Source organism: Talpa europaea (genome assembly GCF_964194135.1).
Source record: "Talpa europaea genome assembly, chromosome: 7".
In the NCBI taxonomy this organism is placed as follows: Eukaryota; Metazoa; Chordata; class Mammalia; order Eulipotyphla; family Talpidae; genus Talpa; species Talpa europaea.
The window spans coordinates 106,453,991-106,479,367 of NC_140074.1; the positions used below are offsets into that span (position 1 = coordinate 106,453,991).

Here is a 25,377-nt window from a genome sequence, read left to right on the forward strand (position 1 = left end):
CGGGGATCGAACCAGTGCCGCAGAGGCTGCGGGCAGCTTCGCAACCCAGCGCTCAACCGCTGCACCACCGGGGAGCCCAGTAATTACATTTTTAAAGACTGCTCTGGCCAACACAGTAAGCGAGAAAGTACAAATATTCAAAAAGAAGAGAAAAATTACATTTTTGTGATACAAAATAATTCCAGCAGGGCCTCCCTGGTGGTTCAGGGGGGTAAGCACCGCACTATGAATCAATCCGCAGCCTCTGCAGCATGAGTTCAATCCCCGGCTGGCCAGGGAGCAACCCACATGGCGAGGCAGACTTCTCCTGACTCGCCCACTGCTCCCCTCAGCAGTGTATTTCAGTCAGTCTGCCTGTTCTGTTCCCCACTCTGTCTCTGGTGGATCCTCTCACCCCTGGCACCTCTGGCCTGTACCCCAGCTCTTGTATACATACATAAATAAATGTTTAAAAAATAATTATAATTCCAGCAATCTGAACTCAAGCAGTTAAATTTACTGAACTTGACAAAAATTCATAGCATTCTTACGTATTATCAGTGGCTAGAAAATATAATAAAAAAGGAAACTCTTTTTTAAAGATTTATTTATTTTTATACAAAACTGGGGTACAGGCCACATGCACGGGAGGGTGAGAGGATTCACCAGAGACAGAGCGGGGAACAGAACAGGCAGACTGGTGAAATACACTGCTGAGGGGAGCAGCGGGTGCAACAGGAGAGGTCTGCTCACCATGTGGGACCCTCGCTGGCCGGCCGGGATCGAACCGGCGCTGCAGAGGCTGCAGACAGCTTCACAGCACAGCACTCAACCGCCTGTGCCATCAGGAGAGGCTCCCACCCAAAAAAGGAAACCCCCCCCCAGAATATTTATTTATTTATTTATTTATTTATTTATTTATTTATTTATTTATACGAGCACTGGGTACAGTCAGAAGTGCAGGAGGGTGAAAGAATTCGCCAGAGCCAGAGCGGGGAGCAGAGCAGGCAGAAGGACCAAAGTACACTGCTGAGGGGAGCAGCGGGCTGCAGGAGAGGTCTGCGCGCCATGTGGGACCCTCTTCCAGTGGCCGGGGAGCAGCCAGGGATCCTACCAGGGCTGCAGAGGCTGCAGGCAGCTTCACAACCCAGCGCTCAACCGCTGCGCCACCGGGGAGGCCCAAAAGGAAACCTTTTTTAATGTGTAAAACCATTCAGGTCCTTATCACTTCTGACCACATAGCAAGGATGACTGGTTTTTGTTGTTGTTTTTTTTTTTATTCCCTGTCGATCTGTTCTGCATGCCACGACTGGACATTTCTTTCCAAAGAGCAAATCTAATCATGTCATTTAAAATCCTGCGCTAGGCTCTCACCGTCTTCAGGATCCAGTTCAGTCAGACTCCTCAGCTCAGTGTATAAGATCTTTTCATCACTTGAAATCCACTGGCCTCCCTCACTCTGTTAGACAACTTTTCCTCTGGATTCTGCATCACTCCCCACAGAAGTCCTCCCAGGAGTCCCTGATAGAATCCCTTCCTTTGCATATCCATGCTTGTTGGGAATTGTGCATCTACTTTTTTGCCCACTAGCTTGTCAGCCCCTTAAAAGCAGGACTATGTCCTTATTTCTCTGTGTTCTAATAGTGTTTGTTGGAACTTTCTGCTCTGTTTTACAGGTCTCCCTCACTATCCAGAAGTGGACTTTCCTATTTGGTATGATTTGAAGTGTTGTTTTTGAGTCTGGGAATGCCACTAGCACCCATTTATATGGAAAAATTTTTGAGTATCCCCCCCCCAAAAAAAAAAAAAACTACCAAATCATACCAAATAGGAACATTCTACTTTCAGATGGTGGGGAAACCTGTATACTTTTGAACCTTCCAGTTTTTTTCCAAACTGAATATGCAGTATTTGTATACCTCATAATTTAAATAACTACTTTAAAGTTTTAAAATAAACGAGTAAGGAAGATTGGAACGAAGGGAACAGGAAAGTAGGGGAGAGAAAATAAGCCGGGAATGACGTTAAATATAGAAAAACGTGTGCTTTTTAAAGTGCTTGCATTGGCTGGTGGTGGGCTATACAGCTGACTTGACTCTTTCTGGGATTCTATATAAAGACAACCTGTCCCTTCCATGATTCACTGTGCCCGTGACGTAAAGCTAAACCCACCACCCTCCTACCTCAGGGGAGGCATAATTATTTCTGGTACCAGTATCAGAGTGCACATTCTTCTGTGGAATCTCAGAGAGAGGAAACTGATGTAACCTACATTATCTTCAGAAATACCCTTTGAGTAAATAAAGCAACAGGTTTCAGTGAGTAGTTTCTTAGGAAATCTCTCCCTATAGGCCAAATGGCATGACTCCAAGCACAAATGAGTGAAAGTCATTCTGAGTGTGGAAAAAATAGAATAAGCGGTAAACTAGGGGAAAATGGAAGTGCATACTGATGGGAGACTTGTCTTTGCGCTACAAAGAAAACATACACATCAGTGAGAAATGTGCCAACATTGCCATAAAAGCGGAACAAAATCACAAAGTGATTTGTAAAGGAGGCACAGCTAATCAGGAAATCATAATTCAAATTAAAACTGTTACTACAGGATTGGAAGGAAATATGCCAGAATGGTTATAGGGCTGTGTTTGGGTGATGAAACCCAGCCAGTATTTTTGTAGTGTTCCTGAGCTTCAGCCACTAGTGGAGTGCTTGGCTAGAGATGGAGACGCAGGTGCCGGGGGGCTGCCAGTTGGGTCACAGCTGTCACCACAGATCATTGCGTTACCTTTGCGTCATTGGCAGCACCCTTCATCAGAGCCTCTCTGCTGTCTTACAAAGATCTTACCTCAAAATCTGTGTGTTCCATGTTTTTATAGCAACAAGATATTAAGACCACGCATGAGACTAGAGAGCAGTGTGGCTGGGTCCCTTCTGTCTCACCTCCCTTCTGCTCCCTACTCTCGTGCTGAAATGAGCCAGATTAAGTCTGAATAATCATCCCCATGAGCCAATTTTCAGTGAGTGCTAACCATATGCTAGACCCTATTTTTAACTCTTTGTATAGATTTAATATTCACAAAGATTTTGAGGATAGCTACTTCTCTCTGCCCCACTTTTACAGATGGAAAAAACTGAAGTACAGAGACTGGATTCTCTCCGACAGTCAGAAGTATGCTTTTTTAACCACTATACTCTCACCTCCTTGAAATGGGCAAGCTGGGTGGGTAAAACCAGAGAAATGCAGAAGCCTTTTGGGGGAGAGTAGGGTGTTGTTTAGTATCAAGAGATGAAGCACCAGGAGTCTTCCTGGCAGCAATTGATTGAAGTCAAGGTCTTAACATTGTTTCCTCTACGTGTATCCTATAGGACTGTGATAGCTTAAAGCTTCCCAGTCTCCACTTAAGCTTCAAGGGTCTTTGTTTCGGTGGCAGTCAGTTGCTCATTGTAGTTACACTTTGAAAGCTAGATTTCTACATAAACTGTTAAATAGGCCACCCCTCTTTTTCTTCTGGTACTGTTAGAAAAAGATGGCTATGATCGCAGGCATTTTTCTTTGCCATGAACTCTTCGAAGAAAAGATAACACAAAAGAGCAAACACATTAACTGGCCCATTTTGTGTTAGTCGGTTTTTTGGTGTGTTTTTTTTTTTTTTTTAAGATTTTATTTATTTATTTATACAAGAACCGGGGTACAGGCCTGATACGCAGGAGGGTGAGAGGATTGACCAGAGACAGAGCAGGACCAGAACAGGCAGACTGACGAAACACACTGCTGAGGGGAGCAGCGGGCGAGAGAAGGAGAGGTCTGCCACGCCATGCGGGACCCTCCCTGGCCGGCCAGGATGGAACCGGCGCTGCAAAGGCTGCGGACAGCTTCACAGCACGGCGCTCAACTGCCTGCGCCACCAGGGGAGGCCCTGTGTTAGTTTTAATGTGTGATAATTGTGGAGAAGCCTGGCCTGTTTGCTGTCTGTTTCCGAGGTAGCTACTAATAACAGGAGAGGGGACGCCTCTTACCACCCTGTGCTGCTTCTCATACTTTGCAGCTCCTGCCATGCTGCAGCGGCTCCTGAGAAAGTCTTGCCTTCTGCTCTCTACTCTCTGCCCGCCTGCCAGCCTTTCTTCTCTTTTTTCACTAAAATCTGTACATAGTAAAATACAAAACTTTTAGTTATACCACTCACAGTGAGTTTCGTTAGTTTTATCATTCAGTGGGTTTTAACAAACGCATGCTCCATACCACCCAGGCCGCTCTCAGGAATAGGATGGGCCACCATTCCACAAAGTCATCCCCCATTCTGATTTTTTACACCAATGCCAATGATTAGTTTTGTCTGGAATTTTTTAAAGGAAGCCAGGGAATTTGACTTTGTAATTTCAAAGAAAGCCTGTTCGTTTTGGTTACCCCTCTAAGCGGGAGTTCACATGCCATTCTAATTCCTCAGGGTGGCAAAATGTGAGGTAAGTGGAACACTGACCAGACATCGTGCTGCTGTCTAGTTCTCACTGGGCCCACTCCATGTCTAGCTGCTGGAGAGTGGTTTTTCCTGGCGTCTCTTTAGATGCTTGACCAGGATGAGAAGATTAATTAGTTTGCAGCTAGGCACCAAAGGAGTGCACTGCAGGCTGCATGTGAACACTACTGAGTATTCGTGTCTCTAGAGGCCTACGCTTTTCCAGTCAACTGTTTTTTCTACCAGGTTAGCTGTGACAAAAACAATCGTTCTCGCTCAGATATTTTTTCGGATTATACTTGTCATTTCCTCCTGATAACTGGTTGCTCCTTGATCTATAAAACTTAGTTGAATGCGCCACTACATGAAGAATGGCATACATTCCACAGCAGTGTAAGGTGTACCTTGTCCTGGAGCTTTTACTCTGAAAATACATGCATAAATGTAAGTGACTTGCAAACCAGCATCTGTGTCGTTCAGTTCAGTTGCAACAAAGATACATAAACTTCAAGGATTCTAGATTAGAGGCTCAGAGCAGAGCAATCATTACTCTAGAGAGAGACGCGATAAGGCGGCAGTGGAATCTTAGCACTTTATACCACTGGTTCATTTTAGTAGAACTTTTAAGTTTATTAATGAGTCCAGTTGCTGCAATCTCCTTATTACTGCTTATTTTGCATCTGGAACCTGCCAGGCATTGTGCTATATGCTTTATATTCATTCTCATTTAATCCTGGTGACAGTCCCATGAAGTCAGTAGTGTAAAATCCCCATTTTTGCAGGCGAAGAAACAAGTCTTAGACTTGAATGTGCATCAGTGTAAAAATCCATTCTCCCTATTGTGTTAGTCCCAGCTTCCAAGATGCTAAAAAAAACTTGTTCCTTCACATGAAGACTCCATGAAGCTACTCTCATGAAAGGGTGGCTCCATCACTCTTCTGCAGTGAAGAGGTCCCAGAATGTTGGTGCTGCATTGCAGTGGTGATGGTAGGGGTCTGGAAAGCAGAGTGTGGTCTTAAACTCCAAATTGTTGCTCCCTCACATATTTTTTTTTTAAAGATTTATTTATTTATTTATTTGTACAAGCACTGGGTACAGTCAGAAGCGCGGGAGGGTGAGAGAATTCACCAGAGCCAGAGCGGGGAACAGAACAGGCAGACTGATGAAGTACACTGTTGAGGGTAGCACCGGGCGGCAGGAGAGGTCTGCATGCCATGTGGAACCCTCGCCCAGTGGCTGGGGATCAAACCGGCGCTGCAGAGGCTGCAGGCAGCTTCGCAGCCCAGCGCTCAACCGCTGCACCACTGGGGAGGCCCCCCTCACATATATTTTTAAGCTGAATTTGATACTAGCAAAGTTTAAAATTCCCTTTCCCTTTAATACTTCCCTTTTTCCATGGACTAAAACTCCCTCTGGTGGCATCAGCTTATCTCCTTTGTGCACAGGCTATGAGGAACTGGCTTTTGTTAAGAGGTGAAAGTCATCTATTTTAGTGAGATGAGATGTATGTAATGGTTAGCCCCTGAGTGAGCTGTTATGAAGGTTGTATCTCATGGATATGGGTAGGTTTGGAACAAGATTCATTCCTAGAAAACAAAACTAATCCATTTTGCCGTGTGAAACCTACAAAAAAACAAAGGACTGTTTATTCTCCTGATCTCTAGTCAATTGAAAATCACACTGGCTCATACAGGCTCTGTGATTCTGCTTTTATAATGTAAATTATTTTATACGTCCCTCCAATGTGAAATAAGCAGTGAATTTCAGAGTACTTTCCATTGCTATGGCACATCAGGAGAATGGTTTAATTTTAATAGAAATAATATTTTTGTTATCTTGCCAGCATCACAGTGTTTTAGAGACAGAATCATCATGTCTCTGCATGGCTGTCCTCAGTTGACAGAATGTGGATGTGGCAGACTGAGTAACGTCTGCCCCCAAAGGTGCCCATGTCCTGATCCCTGGACCCTGTGAATTTGTTACCTTACATGGAAAAAGGGCCTCTGCATACTAAGGGTCTTTAGAGGGTAAACTTTTGCAGAACTATCCAGGTGGACCCAGTGTCATCACAGGACCCATCAGGGGAGGGCATGAGAGTGAGAACAAGTGACGAGATGGTGGAAGCAGAGAGAAAGGTTGGCAGATGCTATGCTATTGACTTGGAAGATGGGACCAAGATCCAGGGAATGTGTAGGCAATCTCTAGAAACTAGAAAAAGCAAAGAAATAGATTCTCCCCTAGAATTTCCAGAAGGAATGCAGTACTACCAACCGATTTTAGACTTCTGACCTCCAGAACTATAAGTGAATTGATGTTATTTTAAGCCGCCAAATTTGTACTGATTCGGGACTGTAGTATTACTGTGCCGTGCCAGAATCAAAAGTTTGGAATTGCTTGTGGACCCTGGGTCTGGATCACTCTTTAGAGAATATCAGTAAAATGAGGCAAGGTTATGCTGCAGTGACTCACATACATCGTAGCAACGTAAAACAACAAAGATTTATTTCTTGCTCCTGCCTCATGTCCATCTGGTGTTGGAGGGCCTCTGTGCCATGTCCTTCTCGCTCAAAGACCTAGGTTGGCAGCTTCCACCCCCTGGAGCATGGCTGGTCAGCGCGGGATGTTCAGAGAAACGTGACAGATAGCATTTGATCTTAAAGGCTTCCTTCCAAAAGTGACATAGATGACTTAGGCTCACAGTTTATTGGTCATGACAAGGTCCTAGTATGCCTCACTTAAGAGGAGAGAGAAGGTTCCTCCTACCATTGATCTGGAAGGAGAAACAATACTGATTAAGAATGGTAATTACCAAACTCTTCTTCCTTAATAATTACTTTCTTGGACATCATTTTAGCAGTTTATTATTTGCTAAAGATTCAGGATTCTATATCCAAGTGTGACTCGGACTCATCAGTGTGTGCAGGTCATGTGTGACAGAATTTGTTTTTTTAACCTTTACTAACTGCGTGAAATTCTTGCCAATTGAAGTAGATGGCATTCGATTTAAGGTGGCCTGTAGAGGGCATCCCCTCTTGTAGAATTGCAGCCGTTGGTGGGCGTCACACTGTTGCAGTGTGATGCGGGGGCGGCTTGTAGGTGTGCGTTTCTAAAGGTCAGTTTTATCATTTGAAGAATTTGCCCACAGGGTAATTTATCCAAAGCTGTGTGACTACCACTGGAAATTACAGTATAACCTTTTCATTTGCTTCCCTCCTGCCTTTAGTAAACATATTAAAGGGTCTTTATTTGACTGATTTCAAGATTCCAAATTTTCCCAGATTCTAACTATTTCTCAGATGATCTGTATTCATTATTTTGAGAAATAGCTATAACGCAGGTTATGGAAGTGACACTATGATTTTAACCTCTTCAGAAAGCTTGTTAAATTTTGTCAGTTGATAATTGTGATAAATCTGAGTATTTTATCCTTTCCAGATAACCATTCTCTCTCTCTCTCTTCCTCTCTCCTCCCTCGCTCTCTCTCTCCTCTCTCCCCCCCCTCCTCTCTCTCCTCTCTCCCCCCCCCAACTAAGGGAAATAGGTAGGCAAGTAAAATTGTGACCATTTTACGGATGACAGAATTGGACAGCAAACAAATGATAGCACCCACTGCTGCTATGTTTGACCAAAGTTGCCATGGTTTGCACTAAGAAAGAAAAGAAAAAGCATCCTCTGGCTTCACTAAAGCCTTGTAGGTTTACCTCATGCACGTGATGGAAAACTTCACCTCCCCTTTCTTTGAAAGCTATGTGCCCTCTCTCCCTAGGTGCTCTCTGAGGGGGTTCAGTTCAGGCTTGTTCAAGTAGGTGGTGAAGCTAGTACATTGTTATTTCAAATTAGAAAGGAACGGCATCACATACAGCCTACACATTTTTTTAGGGCAAAGCCATTTCTTTTCCTTAGGAAAGAATAAAATTTTGTAAACACAGAGCGCTGTAGTAGCCCCTCAGTGGTTCCACTTAAACTAACTGTAGAAAATGCAGCTATTGCTCTTTGCCTTCAGTCGGCCACCCAGGATCCTGCTGTTGCCATCAGCTACCTCCCCACCCGGTGTTACCAGTATTGCAAAAGAAGCTGCACCCAAAGGTTCGCTTCTGCTGAGGTGTCCCTGATGCTAAGATCAGAGTCTTTGACCTGAGGCAGAAAAAGGCAAAAGTGGGTGAGTTCCCACTCTGGCCACATGGTGTCAGATAAATATGGGCTTCTCCTCCGAAACCCTGGAGCCTGCCCGTGTTTGTGCCAACAAGTACATGGTGAGAAGCTGCCACAGAGATGGCTTCCACATCCGAATGCAGCGCCACCCTTCCATGTCATCTGCAGCAGCAGAATGTCGTCCGATGCTGGGGCTGACAGGGTCCAGTCAGGGGTGAAGGTGCCTCTGGAAAGCCCCAGGACAAAGTGGCCAGGTCCACATTGGCCAAGCCATCATGTCCATCAGCATCAGGCTGCAGAACAAGGAGTATGTGACTGAGGCCCTATGTAGTCCAAGTTCAAGTTCCCTGGCCGCCAGAAAATCCACATCTCCAAGAAGTAGGGCTTCATCAAGTTTAATGCAGATGAGTTTGAAGACATGGTAGTTGGAAAGCAGCTCATCCCACATGGCAGTGGGGTCAGATACATCCCGCATCACAGCCCCCTGTACAGACGGTGGGCCCTGCAGTCACGAGAAAAGAGATGCCCACCCCATACCCTTTCGTCTCACACGTAAAAGTCCATACCTTATCCCAAAAAAAGGGGAAAAAAATGTAGCTAGCTATTATTTTGGCAGAACTTTGCCATCATCCTAGGTGACCTCAGTATTCATAAGGCAAAGTGCACCAGGCTCCCAGGTTCTTGACCTCCTGGACTCTTACCTCCATTTTACGTAGTCACTCACTTGCACTGGGCTGTGTCATCACATCCAGCTGTAGTGCCTTTGCAATCTTAAATTCAGACTTCTTACTTACCTTTTGAGCCCAAAGCAGTAGCCCTTCAACTTTCTCACACTTGCTTGTGCTGCTCCTGGTTTTTTTTTTTGTTTGTTTTTTTTTTTGGGGGGGGGGTGGGGAGCTTGGTTTCCAAGGTAACTGCCTTTTGCTGTCTTCTTATCAACTCCCTTCTTCACTTTCTTTCCCACTTGCTTCGTCCTTAGTAGAACGCAGCAGGTGCTCAGAAAATGTTTGGGAAATTGAATAATTGTATTGATGGTTATTAATGAACTCAATTTGCCACTGGGCCTTCTGAAGACAAATGACGAGGGAATTGAGCCAGTAGCATTTGGAACTACTGTGTCCTTACCCATGTGTCTTGTCCTCACAGCCTGATGAAAATTCACTGGACTTTTCTTCTTGTATGCTACGACCTGGGATTAAAAATGCTCAGGAACTTGCTTGTGGGGTTTGCCTCTTAAATGTGGACTCCAGGAGCCGGGTAAGTCCCAAGCCTGTCCCCTGCAGATGGCAAAGCACTTCCCTAACATGACCCAGAGGACAGCCCTGTCTAGCCCACTTCACTGCAAGGTCTGTGACCAGGGGTGGGGATTTCATCAAGTCCTGAAATCTGACCACAGAACAGACACATCCTTTCACAAGGGCAGTGGGGGAAGCTGGTGAGGGAGTGGACGCACGTCTTCCCTTTCCAACTAACACGCTGCTTGCGTTGTGCCTGCAGCACCCCGAGCCCAGTGGGGTGGTAGAGAAAAGGTGAAACCTGTAAGGATTTGTTTGGCGGCAGGAGGCCCTGTTCCGGGAAATTTTGTTGACCTTTGATTTCAACGTTATTTCAGAAAGAAGAGAAGCCTGCAGAAGAACATCCTAAAAAAGTATGAACCAGTTACATATTTTTCCTAGCGCCTCCATCTTAATTTTGAGTGTAGAAGGCAAATCAGATGATTCCACTGTCATCTTGACCTGTTCCAATCATGAATCTCTTTACCGAGTCATTTTTGTTCCCATAACGTTTGATTTGATCAGCTAACGTGTCTGTCTGGATCCACTTCTGTCTTGTTTGCATGCTTGTACTTCACAGTTGGCTTCTGATAATGTGGTTTTTTCTCTCTGCCACGAGCATGGTAGCAGAATGAGCAATTCTAGGAGGCTGGAAGTCGTAGTGACACAGAGTAAGATCAAAGAGCCTCGGGAATTTGACTTATCAGACTAAAACAAATTGTTTAGGTTTTAGAGGGTTTTTTGTTTTGTTTAATTGTATGTGGTGCTTTAGACAACACCCCAGGAGATAGTTGAGGTTAGGACTAGCTGGCTGTATTTACCTATAACCATCACGCACCTGGAAATAATTTTTTATGTGTTTAGTATCTTTTTACAAACTATTCCTGTTTGAATCTTTTAAAATATATCAAATCACTTAACTCCCAGTGGTCCAAGGCCCTAAGTGATTTTAATCTCTTGTTTTCTAACTTCCTTGTAATTTTTCATTCATAATTGGACTATAATCAGGCACAGAAAAGTAGGGGATTACAGGTTGCAGTGAAATGCCAGCCTTAGAGGAAGAGCTTCCCTTCCGCACAATGGGGGATAAATTTTACCCATGGCCCTTGGCTATCTCCATTGCCCTGAAGACTTTGCCTTTTCTGTGATTTGGCCTTGCTTTTGTTGAAACTGGATTTAGTAGTAAAGATTTGTTTATTCCTTATTTAGCAGCAAAAAACTTTCACTTGAATTCCTGTAGCCACCTGCTCAGCTTTTGTGTGTTTGCCAGTTTGACCTTAGCCTCTGTGCCCCGGAGAGGTCTACGTGCTGGTTGCTGGGCAGCTCTTAAGCAGCAGTCAGACTTGCCCTGTTTGTCTGTTTATTTCCGGCAGGCATTCAACTCAGAGACAGACAGTTTCAAGCTGGCATATGGAGGACACCAGTACCACGCCAGCTGTGCCAACTTCTGGATCAACTGTGTTGAACCAAAACCACCTGGCCTCATCCTGCCTGATTTGCTCTGAAAAGCTCCTCTATGAAGTGGACCAGCTGAGTTGGGGTTTTTTCTGTCACACCCCCTGGGGTGAGAGGAACTAATGAACAGAACGTTTATGAATCTATATAAAGAATTCCCCCAAGAGGTTGGGGAACCAAAGCTGTGCAAGTTCCTAGTCATTCCTCCGGATGGCTTGCGTCCCCAGGCTCCCACTGCTGGCGCTTGGGGCTGAGGTAAAATCGCCCTCCCTGAGCTGTGGCGCCAGACGTTTGCTAACTTATCTCTCGTTCTCATAAGATGTTTTAATATATGGACCATACTTTAAGGAATATTTGCTGCTGCAGTATTAAAACTGTGAAGAATTGACATTTGGTGAAAATAAATTGTTGTAGGACTGGAATCGACAATGTTTCAAGCCAGTGTTTACTTATATCTAGAACCTTGTTGTCCTGTAAAGTAGAATGCATTTATCCACATTTAGACTGAGAGCTGGAATGAATAAAAAGGGGAAATTGTTATTTAACTGATGGTCTTTTTATAGAAAAAATTCTCTTCATCTCCATTGGACAATGGCAGGTAAGTGAGGGCAGGTTTGTTAACTTTTCTGCCAAACCTGAACCAGTTCTCTACTCCTTTTGTTCATTTCTAAAACTGCCAACATTCAAGATTTTTTTGTCAAAAGGTGCCCGGACTTTTTGCAGTGGAGGAAAATGTCCTCTTTGCCAGAGGCCCAAATCTTGTATACCAGGATGAAAATCCTTCCTCTGAGACATCACTGAAAACCTTGTTTCGCTTCTCACAAGACTATGAACACGGTAATTTTTTCAGACAAGATTTGGAAAGGCAGGTGAATGAAATCTCTCTGTGATACCTTCTCCAGATTTCCAAATCAAACTGCTTAGGGACCAGTACTGCCTGACTTGCCGTGTATGTATGAGAGATCTGAAAATTAGTTCAGGATTAGCAAGAGTTGTTTCTGGCCTAGTGAGGAAAATAGTAAGATACACAGAGCAGAGAGACATGACGTAAAAGCAAAGGAAGAAATATGTTCAAAAACAGCTCTTTTAGAAGACAGCTTGTGCTCTGGTGTAGGGAATTTTCTTTGCCACGTTAACTGCTTAAAATCAGAAAGGGAAAAAGAAGTGGTTAAGGACTGTGTTATTTCTCCAAGTTATAACTGTACTTTAGGAAGAGATTTGAATCTTGTATGTTTCACTTTATATGACTTAAGGTCCTCTGACCTAGACTTAGTACTTAATGGAAAAGTTGGTTTGGGTTATATAATTGCTTATTTACATAATTTATTTTCCCTTCTCAGGATAAAACTTGAGAGAATTTTATTTTGTTACATCTTACACCTTTTACCTCCATCTTCAAGAAAGGTGTAGAACATTTTCATTACACAGCTATTGATGAGACTTCTGCTATACCTTGTGTGCATCAGAATGGAGAGCATTGTTGATGAGGTAAATGATTTTATTAGCTCCAAACACCACCTCCAGCTACTAGTGACTGGGACAGCTGTCTCCGAAATGTTACCTTCAGAGCCTCTGCCCTCCACAGTGCTAGTGGGGAGTTAGTAACAATCCACACAAGGGAGCCAGGCCAGTCTCCAGCAGGCTCTTCCCGAAGCCTGTGTGCCACTTCAGCCTGAGCAGCGCCTTGGGTTTCAACGTGGCATTTTAAAAAGTATGCTCACCTGCTAACTCGATTGATTTCCTTTCCTAGGTATATTCCAGAATACCTCAGATAAAATTCTGGCATAATTACTGCTGACTTTACCGAGCAAGATAGATTTAGTCACTCCTTGGAAGGCTTAAGAGGAAAATACAGCAACCAACAAAAAGCCTTTGCTATGAAAAATATTCACTACTTTTTAGTATCTGTTAAACGGGGTAAGTGTTTTATTAGATGTCACCAGTAAGGACTTGGAGAGTGTGGAATACCATTGCATTGATTTCTTCTTTAATGCAGGTTTATTAAAATGACTCAACATTGCATTCAGCTTCACCTCAGCTCTTGATAGTCAAGAGCCCAGTGTCCTTGGAAACAGTAACCAAGGTTACTGATTTCCATACTGTGTATTGTGCAGGCAGCTTCACCCCCACTGCTTGAGTGGCGATTAATAAGCACTTTTCTTTTTTGGTATTCTACTTTACCTTTAAATTTGTTGTGGCTTACTGTATAATTTTTGTCTGGACATGCTTGAGGTAGGAAAGGTACAAGGTATGTTACCCGTTTTTTTTTTTTTTTTCCTATAACTAGTTAGCACTCCAGATAGGCTTTAAATTATGAGTATTTGGTGTGTGCATATATATTTTACTTGTTTGTTTCAAGATGCCTTTTCTTTCTTTTAATGACTAAGGTGTCCTTAAGCTTTGACAAAACTATATGGCCTTTATGATAAATATTTCTAGTGCTTGGGGGTCACTACAAAAATCCCCCACACACACCAAGGTCACACACCTTCCTTTGTGACCAGCTAGTAAATTCTCTTGACATTTAAATTAGTAAAAGGTCAAGTCCAGGCTTCCCAAGCGTTAGGTATGCTCTTATTTACATCCCAGTAGTGATGTCTGCCAGGATTTTTACAGGCAATTTTCCTTAATTAGCCAGAACCTGTCATCACGTGTGTGCTAACTATAGTAGCATGATGTTTCTTTCTTATCCAGAGACAACCAGTTAGTTTACCTTCATGCTAAAGACACTAAGTCTCCTTGGGTTGTGCTTTTGTTCTGTTATTTTTGATCACGCGCTAATGTAGTATTTATGGGTTCTTCTGATTCTCATTTCCCTATCTAGACAGTGGTGCACAATCCTAAAAGCAGGTGAATGTTAGAGAAAAAGACAAGGTAGAATTTAAGTGGAAAGTACTGCCTCAGTCCGTATCTGAAGGTATGGTTTATATAAACAGGCAGCCACTGGCAGCATATTTATGGCCTCTTGACAAAATAGACTCAAAAAATCTAGAAAATTCTTACACGGATAAGCAAGCTACAACCTACCCAGACAGACGAAGTGACGCAGTGTGGTGATGGTGGCTCCCCTAAAAGAAAGCAGCAGCCTGGTAACTCGCCCTGGTTTCCCAGGAGAGTGGAGTCAGAAAAGAGCTAATTAAACTTGTAAGTCCCAGGTGAGTTGTGTTGTCAGCTGTATTAGGAGCCATGAATGGGGGTGACGTTTCCATGTTTCAACAGAGGCGGCCATTGTTGTTGCTTATCTATTGTACTGAGGTTTGGTTAGGGCAGTTTGTGTGTGTGTGAATAGTCAACCAAAGGCACACCTTTTGTTAAAACCAATTTCTTTGCTGGAGAACTTGCTTTGGTGCATTCCACTTACCAAGAGACAGGTAAAAACACAGCACATTTCATCAGAATGTATACTCTATGCTGTTTTCCACTGGTCCAGCATTGTGACATTAATATCTGCCTATCTGCAAGCATGTGAGATGTTGACACGATTCAGCTGGGATGTCTATTTTTGGTAGTGTTCACAGCTGTCACAGGAGCCATATTTTAACACAATTATTGGAGGGCATCTTCTGTCAGTACATATACACACACACAGACACACACCCTTAAATTCTTACTAGTAAAAGTTCTAGTATGTTAAGCAGATATCTATTTATTAAAAATAATGCTAATATAGGAATCCTGGGGCACAATGATCCCAAGAGGGTTTTTGCAGATTTCATTATAATTACTCAACAGCTAAATAATTTTTTTTTTAACTTACAGTGTCACTAAATAATAGAAGAAAAGGAAAAGAGTAGGGCGAATCCAATAGAGACTGGAGCTGGTGTCCTTCCCTAAGCCATTGCTTGGTGGGCAGCCCTGGACAAAGCTGGTCTCTAAAGGGTTGACAGGGCCCAAAGTGATTTTTGCACTGAGCTCCTCTTGCCCCTGCCATGAAGCCAAAAGGCATGGGTTTCAGAATGGAGCAGAACCAAACAGTTTATTAAACTGTTCAAAGTGTTAAAAATGATTAAAAGCCAGTTAAAGAGTTTCATAAACGCTATTCCAAAATGTTAGTTTTAAAAATGTTACTAGCAATGTATGCTTTCCCTTATGTTCCTCCCCTCTTAAAATAAACTTGAACACCCAGTGTAAAAAACACTTCAGGAAGAACCAAAAGTCAACTATTTGAAAAGAAAGGTGTGTAGCAGATGCTGGTACTGCTCAAGGGGCTGCTGATGCAGGCTGTGGTGGCATTAAATCCCCCAGTAAGGCATCAGGTGTCGGGACTCTTTCTCATAAACGTCTGGAACTATGCCATAAGGTGTCTGTACCATCTTAACTGTCGACTTCCCAAAAAGCTGGCGCTCATAGTCTATCAGCTGCCTCCAGAAGCCTACGTTGGGCCTGATGACAGGCCTCCGGGCTTTCACCCAGTTGTATGCCTCCAGCAGGCACACATTATGGAACTTCATCAGGTAAGCGATGCAGAGAGTAGCCGAGCGGCTCACCCCTGCAGCACAGTGCACCAGGGTGGCCCCATGCTTCCTGCTCACACTATGGATCTTGTCAGCCACGGTGTCAAAGTACAGTCCAATGGGGGCATGAGGCATGTCGGCCAGAGGCACTTTAACATATTCAAATTGGGGCCAGTTGAAATTGGGGATCTCAATGGTAGCATTAACGATGCAGGTGATCCCACGCGCCTGGAGGAGGTGCCGGTTGGAGGCCACACTGCCTCTGCCCAAGAAGAGAGAGGAGGTGATTTGAGCAATGCCTCCTATGTCTCCCTCGGAAATCATCCGAGGGGCCATGAGAGTCCGCGGCAGCGTGCTGTGACCTCTGGAGCTCATGAAGACGCCGGCAGTCACACTTGCATCCTCGGCAGCAAGACCACAGCGTTCTGTTTTCCTCTACCAAGGAATTCAAAATCACAGTCGCCTTCCTGCAAAATACAGGTATAGGTCAGAACTTTAAATGCTATTGATTCGGCACAGCCTCCTGTTTGTGGGATAGGGAAGTGAAAGGATTGGGAACAGCTGTTTTCTGTAATAGAGTGTATTTGTTCAAGGACGCAGACAAATTAAGATACGGAAAATAATGTAAAGCTCAGCTCCCTGGTGATTATTAAAAAGAAAAAAGCACTAAATGAAGTAGGCATCCTCTTTTAGGGGAAGTGTAAAGCTGGAAACGTGCCCAGCCATGGCGGGGTCCCTGGCTCTTACCGAGGGCTCCCCCTGTAGCCGCCGCCGCCTTATAGTTCTTGCCTCCCTCCCCATCACTAAGTTTTCCTAAACCCAATTCTAGATGTAGAAATGTTACAGATGATATCACCTTAGGTAAAACTGTCTTTATGGACTAAAAAGGTACTGAATTGGACCAGTTAAAGAAAAGTAGGATAGGTGGTCCTCAATTCTATTCAAAAAAATAAAACTACCTACTTTTATTATATTCATGACATCTGAATGCTCTGGGTTATCTTGTACGTGGCATTTCCTTGGAAATAACCCCAGGCAATTTGAAGTCCACAGTCAGTTCTACTTCCAAGACGAATCCCACTCGCTTCAGATGGGTACTAGAATTACAACTAATGAGTTTAATATTTGAAGATCTGTACTCTCTGGGGGCGGTGTTTATTGTCAAAGACATTCAACGGTGTATGTCTACACTAGTCCTCACGCCACAAAATCGCACTGCTTTTGTGGTCTGCTTGCTGGGGCCTGAGCTTGTCTACACCCCAGGTACCAAGCGGATGGCCAACGTGATTTTTAATCAGATGAGACCATCTCCACATGGAGAGGCAGTGCAGGGGCTACTCACTTTGAGAAGTCTGGTGTTCTCTGGAGTCCTGGTCTAGGTGTAGAAAGTCCTGAGTGGGAGGGAGTGCTGATCTCAGTGGGTTCGAATCAGATCTGCAGGAAAACAAGGAGGCAAGATTGTAACCAATCAAGAAGTCCAAAAAAACTCCTTCTGGGTTTTTACTATTAAATTGGGTTTGACCGGAATAAATTTAGAAGTAGAAGCCATACTAAATGCTTCTAGAGACTGTGCCAGTGAGAAATAACCCAAGTCTCAGCTTTTCATTAGTGACACATAACCTACAGTGAGACAAATAGGTTTTGATAACAAGAAAATTTTAAAGATTCAGCTTAGAACACACTGATGAAACTGTAAGGCCTGCAAGAGCTGCAAATCAAGCTAGAGTCTTCCTGTGCCTTCAACCCCCCGCCCCAGCCAGCGCGCGGGAGACCGAGCTGGACACCACAGCAGCTCTGTGAGACGCGTGGAGACGGCGCTGCAGGCGTAGCCGCGGCCATAAACACCGACACAGGAGGTGCTGGCTGAAGCACGCTAGCCCAGGTTGGTCTTTATTTTATTCATTTATACAACACTGATGAGCACCCACAAGTGTTCCTCCCTCCCTGTCCCTTTGTCTTTCCCAGGTAACCATCACGTTTAAAAATTTTTTAGTTCTGTTCAGATATAACTCGATGAGATTTGACTGTGTGTATTTGACACAACACCATGAGCTCAAAACATCACCCACAAAATTTTTTCATTTTTATAATCCATTCCTCCTTTGCTAGCCCCATTCCCAGCAAGCACCGAGCTGTGAGGCTGCGGCTTACATGTATGGCCTCTTACAGGAGGGACAGGCTCGGGGTGGGGAGTCGGTCAAGGCTGGCTTCTGCTCAGCACACTGTTCTCATGTTCCTTTCTCTATGCTCCCTGGTGCGCTGCTGTTTCTAGCCTTAGGCTATCACAAGTGGAGGCCAGTAAACATCAATGTATAGGTCTTTAAAAAAAAAACTTGTTTTTGCATAGAAGAACTGGGGTGTAGGCCAGAGGTGCAGGGGGTGAGAAGATTCACCAGAGACAGAGCAGGGAGAAGAACAGGCAGTCTGACGGAAATACACTGCTGAAGGGACCAGCGGGCCAGACAGGAGAGGGCTGCTGCGCCATGTGGGTCAGCTCCCTGGCCGGGGATCAAACTCGGGCCGTCAAGGTGGTAGTGCTGAGACTTAACCCCCCAGGCCTCCAGGGAGCCCCTACCCCCCATGTATAGGTCTTTATGTGGACATGTGCCTGCCTGTCTTAGTGAAATACCTAGGCGTGGAAGGGCTGGGTCATATGTATGACACGTGCATATTTAACCTTTGAAAATATTGATAGCTTTGCAATTCGATGGGTCTCAAACTTGAGTGTGCAGAGTAAGCTGGAGAACTTGTTAAAACGCAGATGGCTGAGTCCCACCGTAGAGTTTTTGATTCAGTAGTTCTGAGGTGGGGCTCAAGAACCACCAAAAATATGGATGCTGGAGTGTGAGATACCCAGATCTCTGCCTTCAAGAGTGGGGCACACAAGAGTGATTGATGCTGACAAATCACAAGCCCCTTCCCAGAAACTGCCCTTGTCTTTGGGGAGCCAAGTCCTCACCCGGGGATACACTGCTCTTTGAAGACCCAGGGCTGATGAGTGGTCAATGCGAGAGGGGGACACAGATATAGGTGAAATCACATCAGGAGGAAGAACAAGGAAATAGGAATATGTGTTTTAGATATAAATGGAAATGGGCAGAACTTTCGTGTGAGAACATTCCGTCCTACAGCAAAGCAGTCTCGTGCCACTTCCAAGTCTTTTCCTGGCAGAATCCTAATGGTGTAAAAAGCAAAGTCACAGTGGTAATAAATACAAAATTAGCTTTCAAACTGCTGATAACTCCCTCTTCAATGTGGAAAATCTGAAAGATGCTAATCAAATTTCCAACCAGGTTATCTAGTTACCATCTAATTAAGAGAATCTTGACCTGTGGGCCTCCCAATCAATCATTCTGCTTGGGAAGCTACCCACCCTCAGACGAGAATGGCCAGGCTCACTTGCATTTTCAGCAAACACGTCTTCATCAAGGGCTAAGGGTAAGTAATGGGCCCTCCAAGCCCCACTTATTTTGTTAACTCTTACTTGTTGAGCAGAGAGAAAACAGACTGAGAGTCCTCAAGGCAGAATCCAAGTGAGAGAGACATCATGCTCCCTCCCTCCTGCTCTTGTCAGCCTGGTGCCAACAAATCTGGCTTAAAATGCCAAAGCCGGGTCCAGGGTTTAGAAAAACAAATTCTGCCAGGAGCAATCAGAGGGCACAGTATAGATGGTCCTCTGACAAGCACTCCTGACCCCTATCACAGATCAGAAAATACAAGGTTCAGAAAGGATGAGATGATTTCAACGTGGAGCGGACAGGAACAAAACGAGGAAAAGATCCAAGTGTCCAGGTGCCTAGCTTGAGCCCACACACTGCTTCTGTGTGACTGGGGAGTGGCCATGGTCTCATGACCTGCCTTACAAGCACTGCACCACCCGCAGCCAGCACCTTCGATGCATGTAAGGAGTCCTGGCTCTAAGAATTTGTTTAAATGCTACTTACAGAAGCAAAGACTGAATAAGCCCAGTTGGGCTGAGCTGCTCTAGTTTCTCCTGTTGTCCAAAACAGGAAAATATTGCCGCAGGCTCCTACACTCAGGATGCAGAAAGCCCCCCCACAGCAGGGAGAACTCTGAAAGGAGAAGTCCCAACAAGAAGCCCAATTTGAAGTCCAGTTCAAAAATGAACAGATTCTGATCATAAAGATGAATCTAGATTTAGTAGCTGTGTACTGGGAGACAGAAAGGAGCTCGCTTAGGGAGTGGATGAAAGAGGGTAAGGTGCAGTCTCACTAGATGTGCACACTGGTGTGGGATGAGGATGCTGGAGGGAGCTCTGGGGAAGGGACCGCCCATGTCGCTGTCCATGGTGTTCAACTCCACCCTCACAAGCCAGGCTAGCAGCTGTATTTACTTCCTGGCAGGAATGTTGCCAGGTGAAGGCAAAAAGGAAGAGCTGTGCAAAAACCAAGTCCAGAAAGTGAGAGTGAGAAAGAGAGAGAGGGGAACGCGCGCGCGCGTGTGTGTGTTTGGGGGTGGGAGGGGGAAAGAGTTGTGTTTTTTTAAACAAATTATAAAACATTTTGTCGGATGAATGTTAATCTCTGAATAAGCACAAAGTGCAAACAAAATGCAGAATTAGTGTCTGCCCAGGAAGCCTGTAATCTCAATAAAGCATGTTATTAACAACTGACTACTGCCTGCCCTGGACAGCTTCAGACTCAAAGCAGGCCCAGAACTGGACCTCTGAACCGGCTGTGACGTGGAATCAGTCAATAAGGAGCATCCATCCCAGTGCCACAGAGGCTGCCTTTTTTTTTTTTTTTTAAATCATGACAACCACTAGAAACAGCACTTAAAGATCTGAAATTCTATCTGCTTTTTCTCATGTCAGAGATGACCGTAAAATGAGCCAACAAGTATTTTTAGCTTCAGAAATTTCAGTGTTGGGCCTTCCCTGGTGGCGCAGCGGTTGAGCGCTGGGCTGCGAGGCTGCCTGGAGCCTCTGCAGCGCCGGTTCGTTCCCCAGGCACTGGTGAGGGTCCCACCAAAAAAAAAAAAGTATTTCAGTATCACATACTGGAGGCCACACTGTCATTTTTCATACACAAGAAACCTATGTAATCACCTTCCATTAAAACTTTCAGTCACCCTTTTAAAAATAGAATTTTTGCCTGCATTGCCATAAACATTTTTATCAATTTTCATTATTAAATCAAATCTGTTCCATTGGGAGAAAATGTTGAAATAGTCCTACAAGTAAAAAAAAAATCTGTGGTAATCTTTTATTAAGGAAAAATAACTTTCTGATAGAATATTAAGTTATATTCATGTTAAACTAAAATGAAACAAAAATTCAAATTGTTTGCTAGAACACCTCCACATCTTACTATCTGAAGGAGTTTTTCCACTATATATATAAATTGATGGGATGAACATCAATACACACATAGCTCAAGACCGCCTCCCATCTGGTTTGGCCACAAGTAACTAGCACAACTGCTGACCACCAACCACCAACTGATCTTAACCAAGGTTGATCCTTACAAAATACTAGCAGCTGCTGGATGGAGCGTGCCATGCCCCAAAGGAGAAAGCAGTCCACTTAATAAGGGGAAGAGAAAAAAGCATGCCCGGTAGTGACACAGGTGCACACACTAAATTTAGTTCCACATGATCAATTCATATTCCCATCAGTATAAGAGAGACTCAGTAGCTAGCTATAAAAGGTAATAAAGGTATGTACTTAGGTACCACGGAGTAATCCATTTACCTCTGGAACTAAATTTCTGAATTTGGTCCTCACCCACCGCAGTGTTTAAATTACCGCTCATTCACACAACACTAAGTTCGTGCAGTGTTCAACAGCACCCTCAGGATCATTAGGGACCGAATGTGTCAGAATGCATTTACCAAAGATAACTACAATGATAGCTCCCGGCCCACATGACCACTTTAGGATGTGACCTTTACTCTCCTCCCTGTGAACCTGCAAAAGCCCTTGAGACAAACTCAAAAGACTGTATCATAAACATTCACACTTTTCTATCTTGTTCTCAGGAGCTGCTCCGGAACCCAGGAAGCCCGAGAGTCACCATGTGGCAAGGTCACATAGTGAGGTCCAGCAGCAGCAGCCCAGCTAGCTATAAAAGAATCCAGCTGATGTCCAGGATTAACCATTAAATGTATAAGTAAAACCATTTCAATATGCTTCTAGCAGTCAAGTCACCCCAGGCTCTGTGAAGCACAGAGAAGTCCCGCTATATTAAGTCCAAATTCCTAACCTACAAGAATGTGAGCAAAATAAAAAGTTTTTGCAACACTGAGTTTTGGAATGGTGTGCTAAGCAGCAATAGCAACTGGAACAGAATGTAAAGTTAACCTAAGACATAACCCTGTGCTAGGATCTTACTTAGAGCGATGATACTAGATCCACATGTAAAAATACCTGAACCACAATGAGATAGACTAACATTAAGCACACCAAATGAGTAGTCCAAAGGACAGGTGCCATAGCAGTGCCGAGAAGGCGCAGGGTCAAAACAAAGTAAAGCAGTCTGTGTGTCTTGGCGAGGTGTCTTACAGATTATATTACCATGGTTTTTTTTTTCTCCAGCCCATTTAAAACGTTGTCTTTCAAGAGCCTATGGAATATGACTCTGTTTAACGAGATCCCAGGTGACCCGCATGCACACTGAAGTGTAAGAAGCACTGCCCTCATTAATCTGCCTCATTTTGTCCCACTGGATTTGCTAAAGCAAACTCCAGGGCCTGATTTGTTTAAACCACACTCAACCTCATGCATCAGAATCATTCAGCTGTCACGGTTCCCAGGTGAGGAATCAGAGGTAAATGGAGGTTAAGAAGTTCTCTGACTACCTAGAAAATAACCCCACTGGGACCTGACCCCCTCGCTGCCACGAGTTTGTTGATTAGTCATCAATCTGACCACAGACAGATCAACTGATCGAAAGACTACCAAAATGCACATTTCATCAGGGAAGAAAAACTACAGAGTCTGACTGTACTTTATAATCTAGACATTAATCTTTAAAAATCCAAACTATTCAATGGTATGAGATGGTCTTTGAATGTGAAAAATCTGATAGAACTCAACGAAAAAAAAAAAAAATTCTATAATCACATTCATTTAAACTTGTTTGGGATAGGGCCTCCCCGGTGGCGCAGCAGTTGAGCGCTGGGCTGCGAAGCTTCCTGTAGCTTCTGCAGCGCCGGGTTGATCCCCGGCCGCCAGCGAGGGTCCCACATAGTGCGCAGACCTCTCCTGCCGCCCGCTGCTCCCCTCAGCAGTGTACTTCGGTCCTTCTGCCTGTTCTGCTCCCTGCTCTGGCTCTGGTGAATTCTCTCACCCCCCGCGTTTCTGACTGTACCCAGTGCATGTATAAATAAATAAATAAATCTTTAAAAAATAAATAAACTTGTTTGGGATAACAGGAAATCAATTTGTAGTACAGCTACATAAATAGTAACATCTTCAAAGAAATAAGTGGTAAAAAGTATGAATCGTTGATTCTTGGCTAAATGGTGAACTCTGATTTATACATGACAGAGTACTTTTGTTTTTAAAAGATTTTTTTTTTAATTTTGCGTAGAAAAACTGGGGTGTAGGCCAAAGGTGCAGGGGGTGAGAAGATTCACTATAGACAGAGTGGGAAACAGGAGGCGGATCTACCAAAACACGCTGCTAAGGGGGCAGCAGGGGAGACGGGAGAGGGCTGCTGCGCCATGTGTGGTTTAGCTCCCTGCCAAAGATTGAACTCAGGCAGTCACAGTGATAATGCTGAGACATAACCCCTAGGCCACCTATATGCAGAGTATATTTTTAAAAATCACTTCAGCAATAAAACCCAAGATAAATATAATTTTGCCTCAAAATTGCCAAGGTCAAAACTACCCTCTGAGATGCAGACCATGAAATCTCAGAAAATACAAGTCTCTGCATAACTAAGATCTCAGTCCTTTAGAGTTCATTAAGACAAAAAAGAATTTAGAAATTATAACATTTATAGGACAAAGCCCAACAGTTAATAGTTGATCGTTGATCACCCCTTGATCATCTTACCCTCTGATCTCTCACTGGATATATCAAAATCTTTAAAAAGACATAAAAATCCTTTAAAAGGAAGTGAGCCTCAATGTTCTACAAGAATTTCTTTACCATACTTCTGGACCAATCCACATTTTGATGGCTTTCTACCAAATTAACTTCTTTTATTAATATTGATACATTTCCCTTTTTTCTTTACTGAAGAAATTAAGATAGCCAGGAAAGTCTGCTGGGTGGCAGGAATCTGGTGAAGTTACATACCCTTTTCATTCTAAGAGACATTGGGCCTACGGCTTTCTAAGGGCACCTGGGCTGTGTCTAGCCCCCCAACAGAGAAGGAAAGAATCAAGTTATTAGCTAAAAAGCAGTCACCTCAGATCCTGAAATTACTACTTTTTGCTCTGTCTCCTGAAAAAAAGTCTTAGAGAATTCTTTTTAGATTGTATTACTTTTTTTCACGTGCTACAAGAATACAACGTCCTCTGAACCTCACCCTGCTCTCATTCAAATCAGAGATAGCAAACTATGGCTGGCAGGCCACGTTCTTATACTGCCCATGAGCAAGAATGGTTTATGCATTTTCAAATGGTTAAAAAAGACTATATTTCATGGCACATAAAAACTATTAAAATTTCAGTGTTTTTACTGGCACACACACATTTGTCACACTAGTTAATGGTGCCTGGTTTTATAATATGAAGGTGAGTAGCTGCAACAGAAAGTGCATGACCCATAAACCCAAAATATTTACTAACTAGCTCTTTACAGAAAGTTTGCCAACCCCTGGTTGGAACAATTAATTACAAAGCCATCATCATAAAGTGAAAGAGTGCTTTTCCAAGTGTGGTCCTAAGGATCCCAGGCTGAGAATTCCAAGAGCTCCTGGTTAGAATGCAGATTCCTAGGTCCCACCGACATCAGAACTAATCCTAAGGATTTATATTAGCAAGTAGAAGGAATTAAAAATGGAATTATTGGGGGGGAATCCTCCCTATATGGTGGCATAGGGGTTAAAGCTCAACACTATCATGCTATCACTGTTGCAGCCTGAGTTCAATTCCCAGGCAGGAAGCTAACCCACACATGGTGCTGCAGACCTCTCCTGTCTCACCCGCTACTCCTCTCAGCAGTGTATTTCAGGAGATCCCCTTTCTGCTCCCAACTCTGTTTATGGTGGATCCTCTCACCCTGCCCCCACCTGCACCTCTGGCCTATAACTCAGTTCCAGTTCTTCTATGCATAAATAAATCTTTAAAAATATATAGTATTATTAAGTTATTGTGGAAAAGATAAAAATATGTGTCTACTACCATTTTCTAGGGTGATAAATGGAACAAGAAACACCATATAGGTTTAACATTTTTGAAAGGATTATTTTCAAATAAAATATTTGGTTTAAGATACAATTCAGGGGCCTCCCTGGTGGCGCAGCAGTTGAGCGCTGGGCTGCAAAGCTGCCCGCAGCCTCTGCAGCGCCGGTTCGATCCCCGGCCCCTGGGAAGGGTCCCACATGGCACGCAGACCTCTCCTGCCGCCCGCTGCTCCCCTCAGCAGTGTACTTCATCAGTCTGCCTGTTCTGTTCCCTGCTCTGGTGAATTCT

The 25,377-nt window shown here is 43.9% G+C and overlaps 2 protein-coding genes across 2 annotated transcripts in view; one reads left to right on the forward strand and one right to left on the reverse strand.

Moving 5' to 3' along the window:
- The window catches only part of SYNRG (synergin gamma), a gene marked incomplete at both ends in the record, with an annotated part of 71,014 nt that extends 59,650 nt beyond the window's left edge, over positions 1–11,364 (forward strand). The window contains 3 exon segments of the mRNA XM_084239086.1: positions 9,732–9,842; positions 10,198–10,233; positions 11,233–11,364. Coding sequence (XP_084095212.1) covers positions 9,732–9,842; positions 10,198–10,233; positions 11,233–11,364 — 279 coding nt within the window.
- Positions 11,365–15,420: 4,056 nt separating this feature from the next.
- DUSP14 (dual specificity phosphatase 14) lies at positions 15,421–16,143 on the reverse strand (the record flags this gene model as incomplete). The annotated part of the gene is made up of 1 exon (XM_084237233.1): positions 15,421–16,143. The coding sequence occupies one exon, from the start codon at positions 16,141–16,143 to the stop codon at positions 15,547–15,549; it is 597 nt and encodes a 198-aa protein (XP_084093359.1). The 3' UTR covers positions 15,421–15,546.
- Between the last annotated feature and the right edge of the window lie 9,234 nt (positions 16,144–25,377).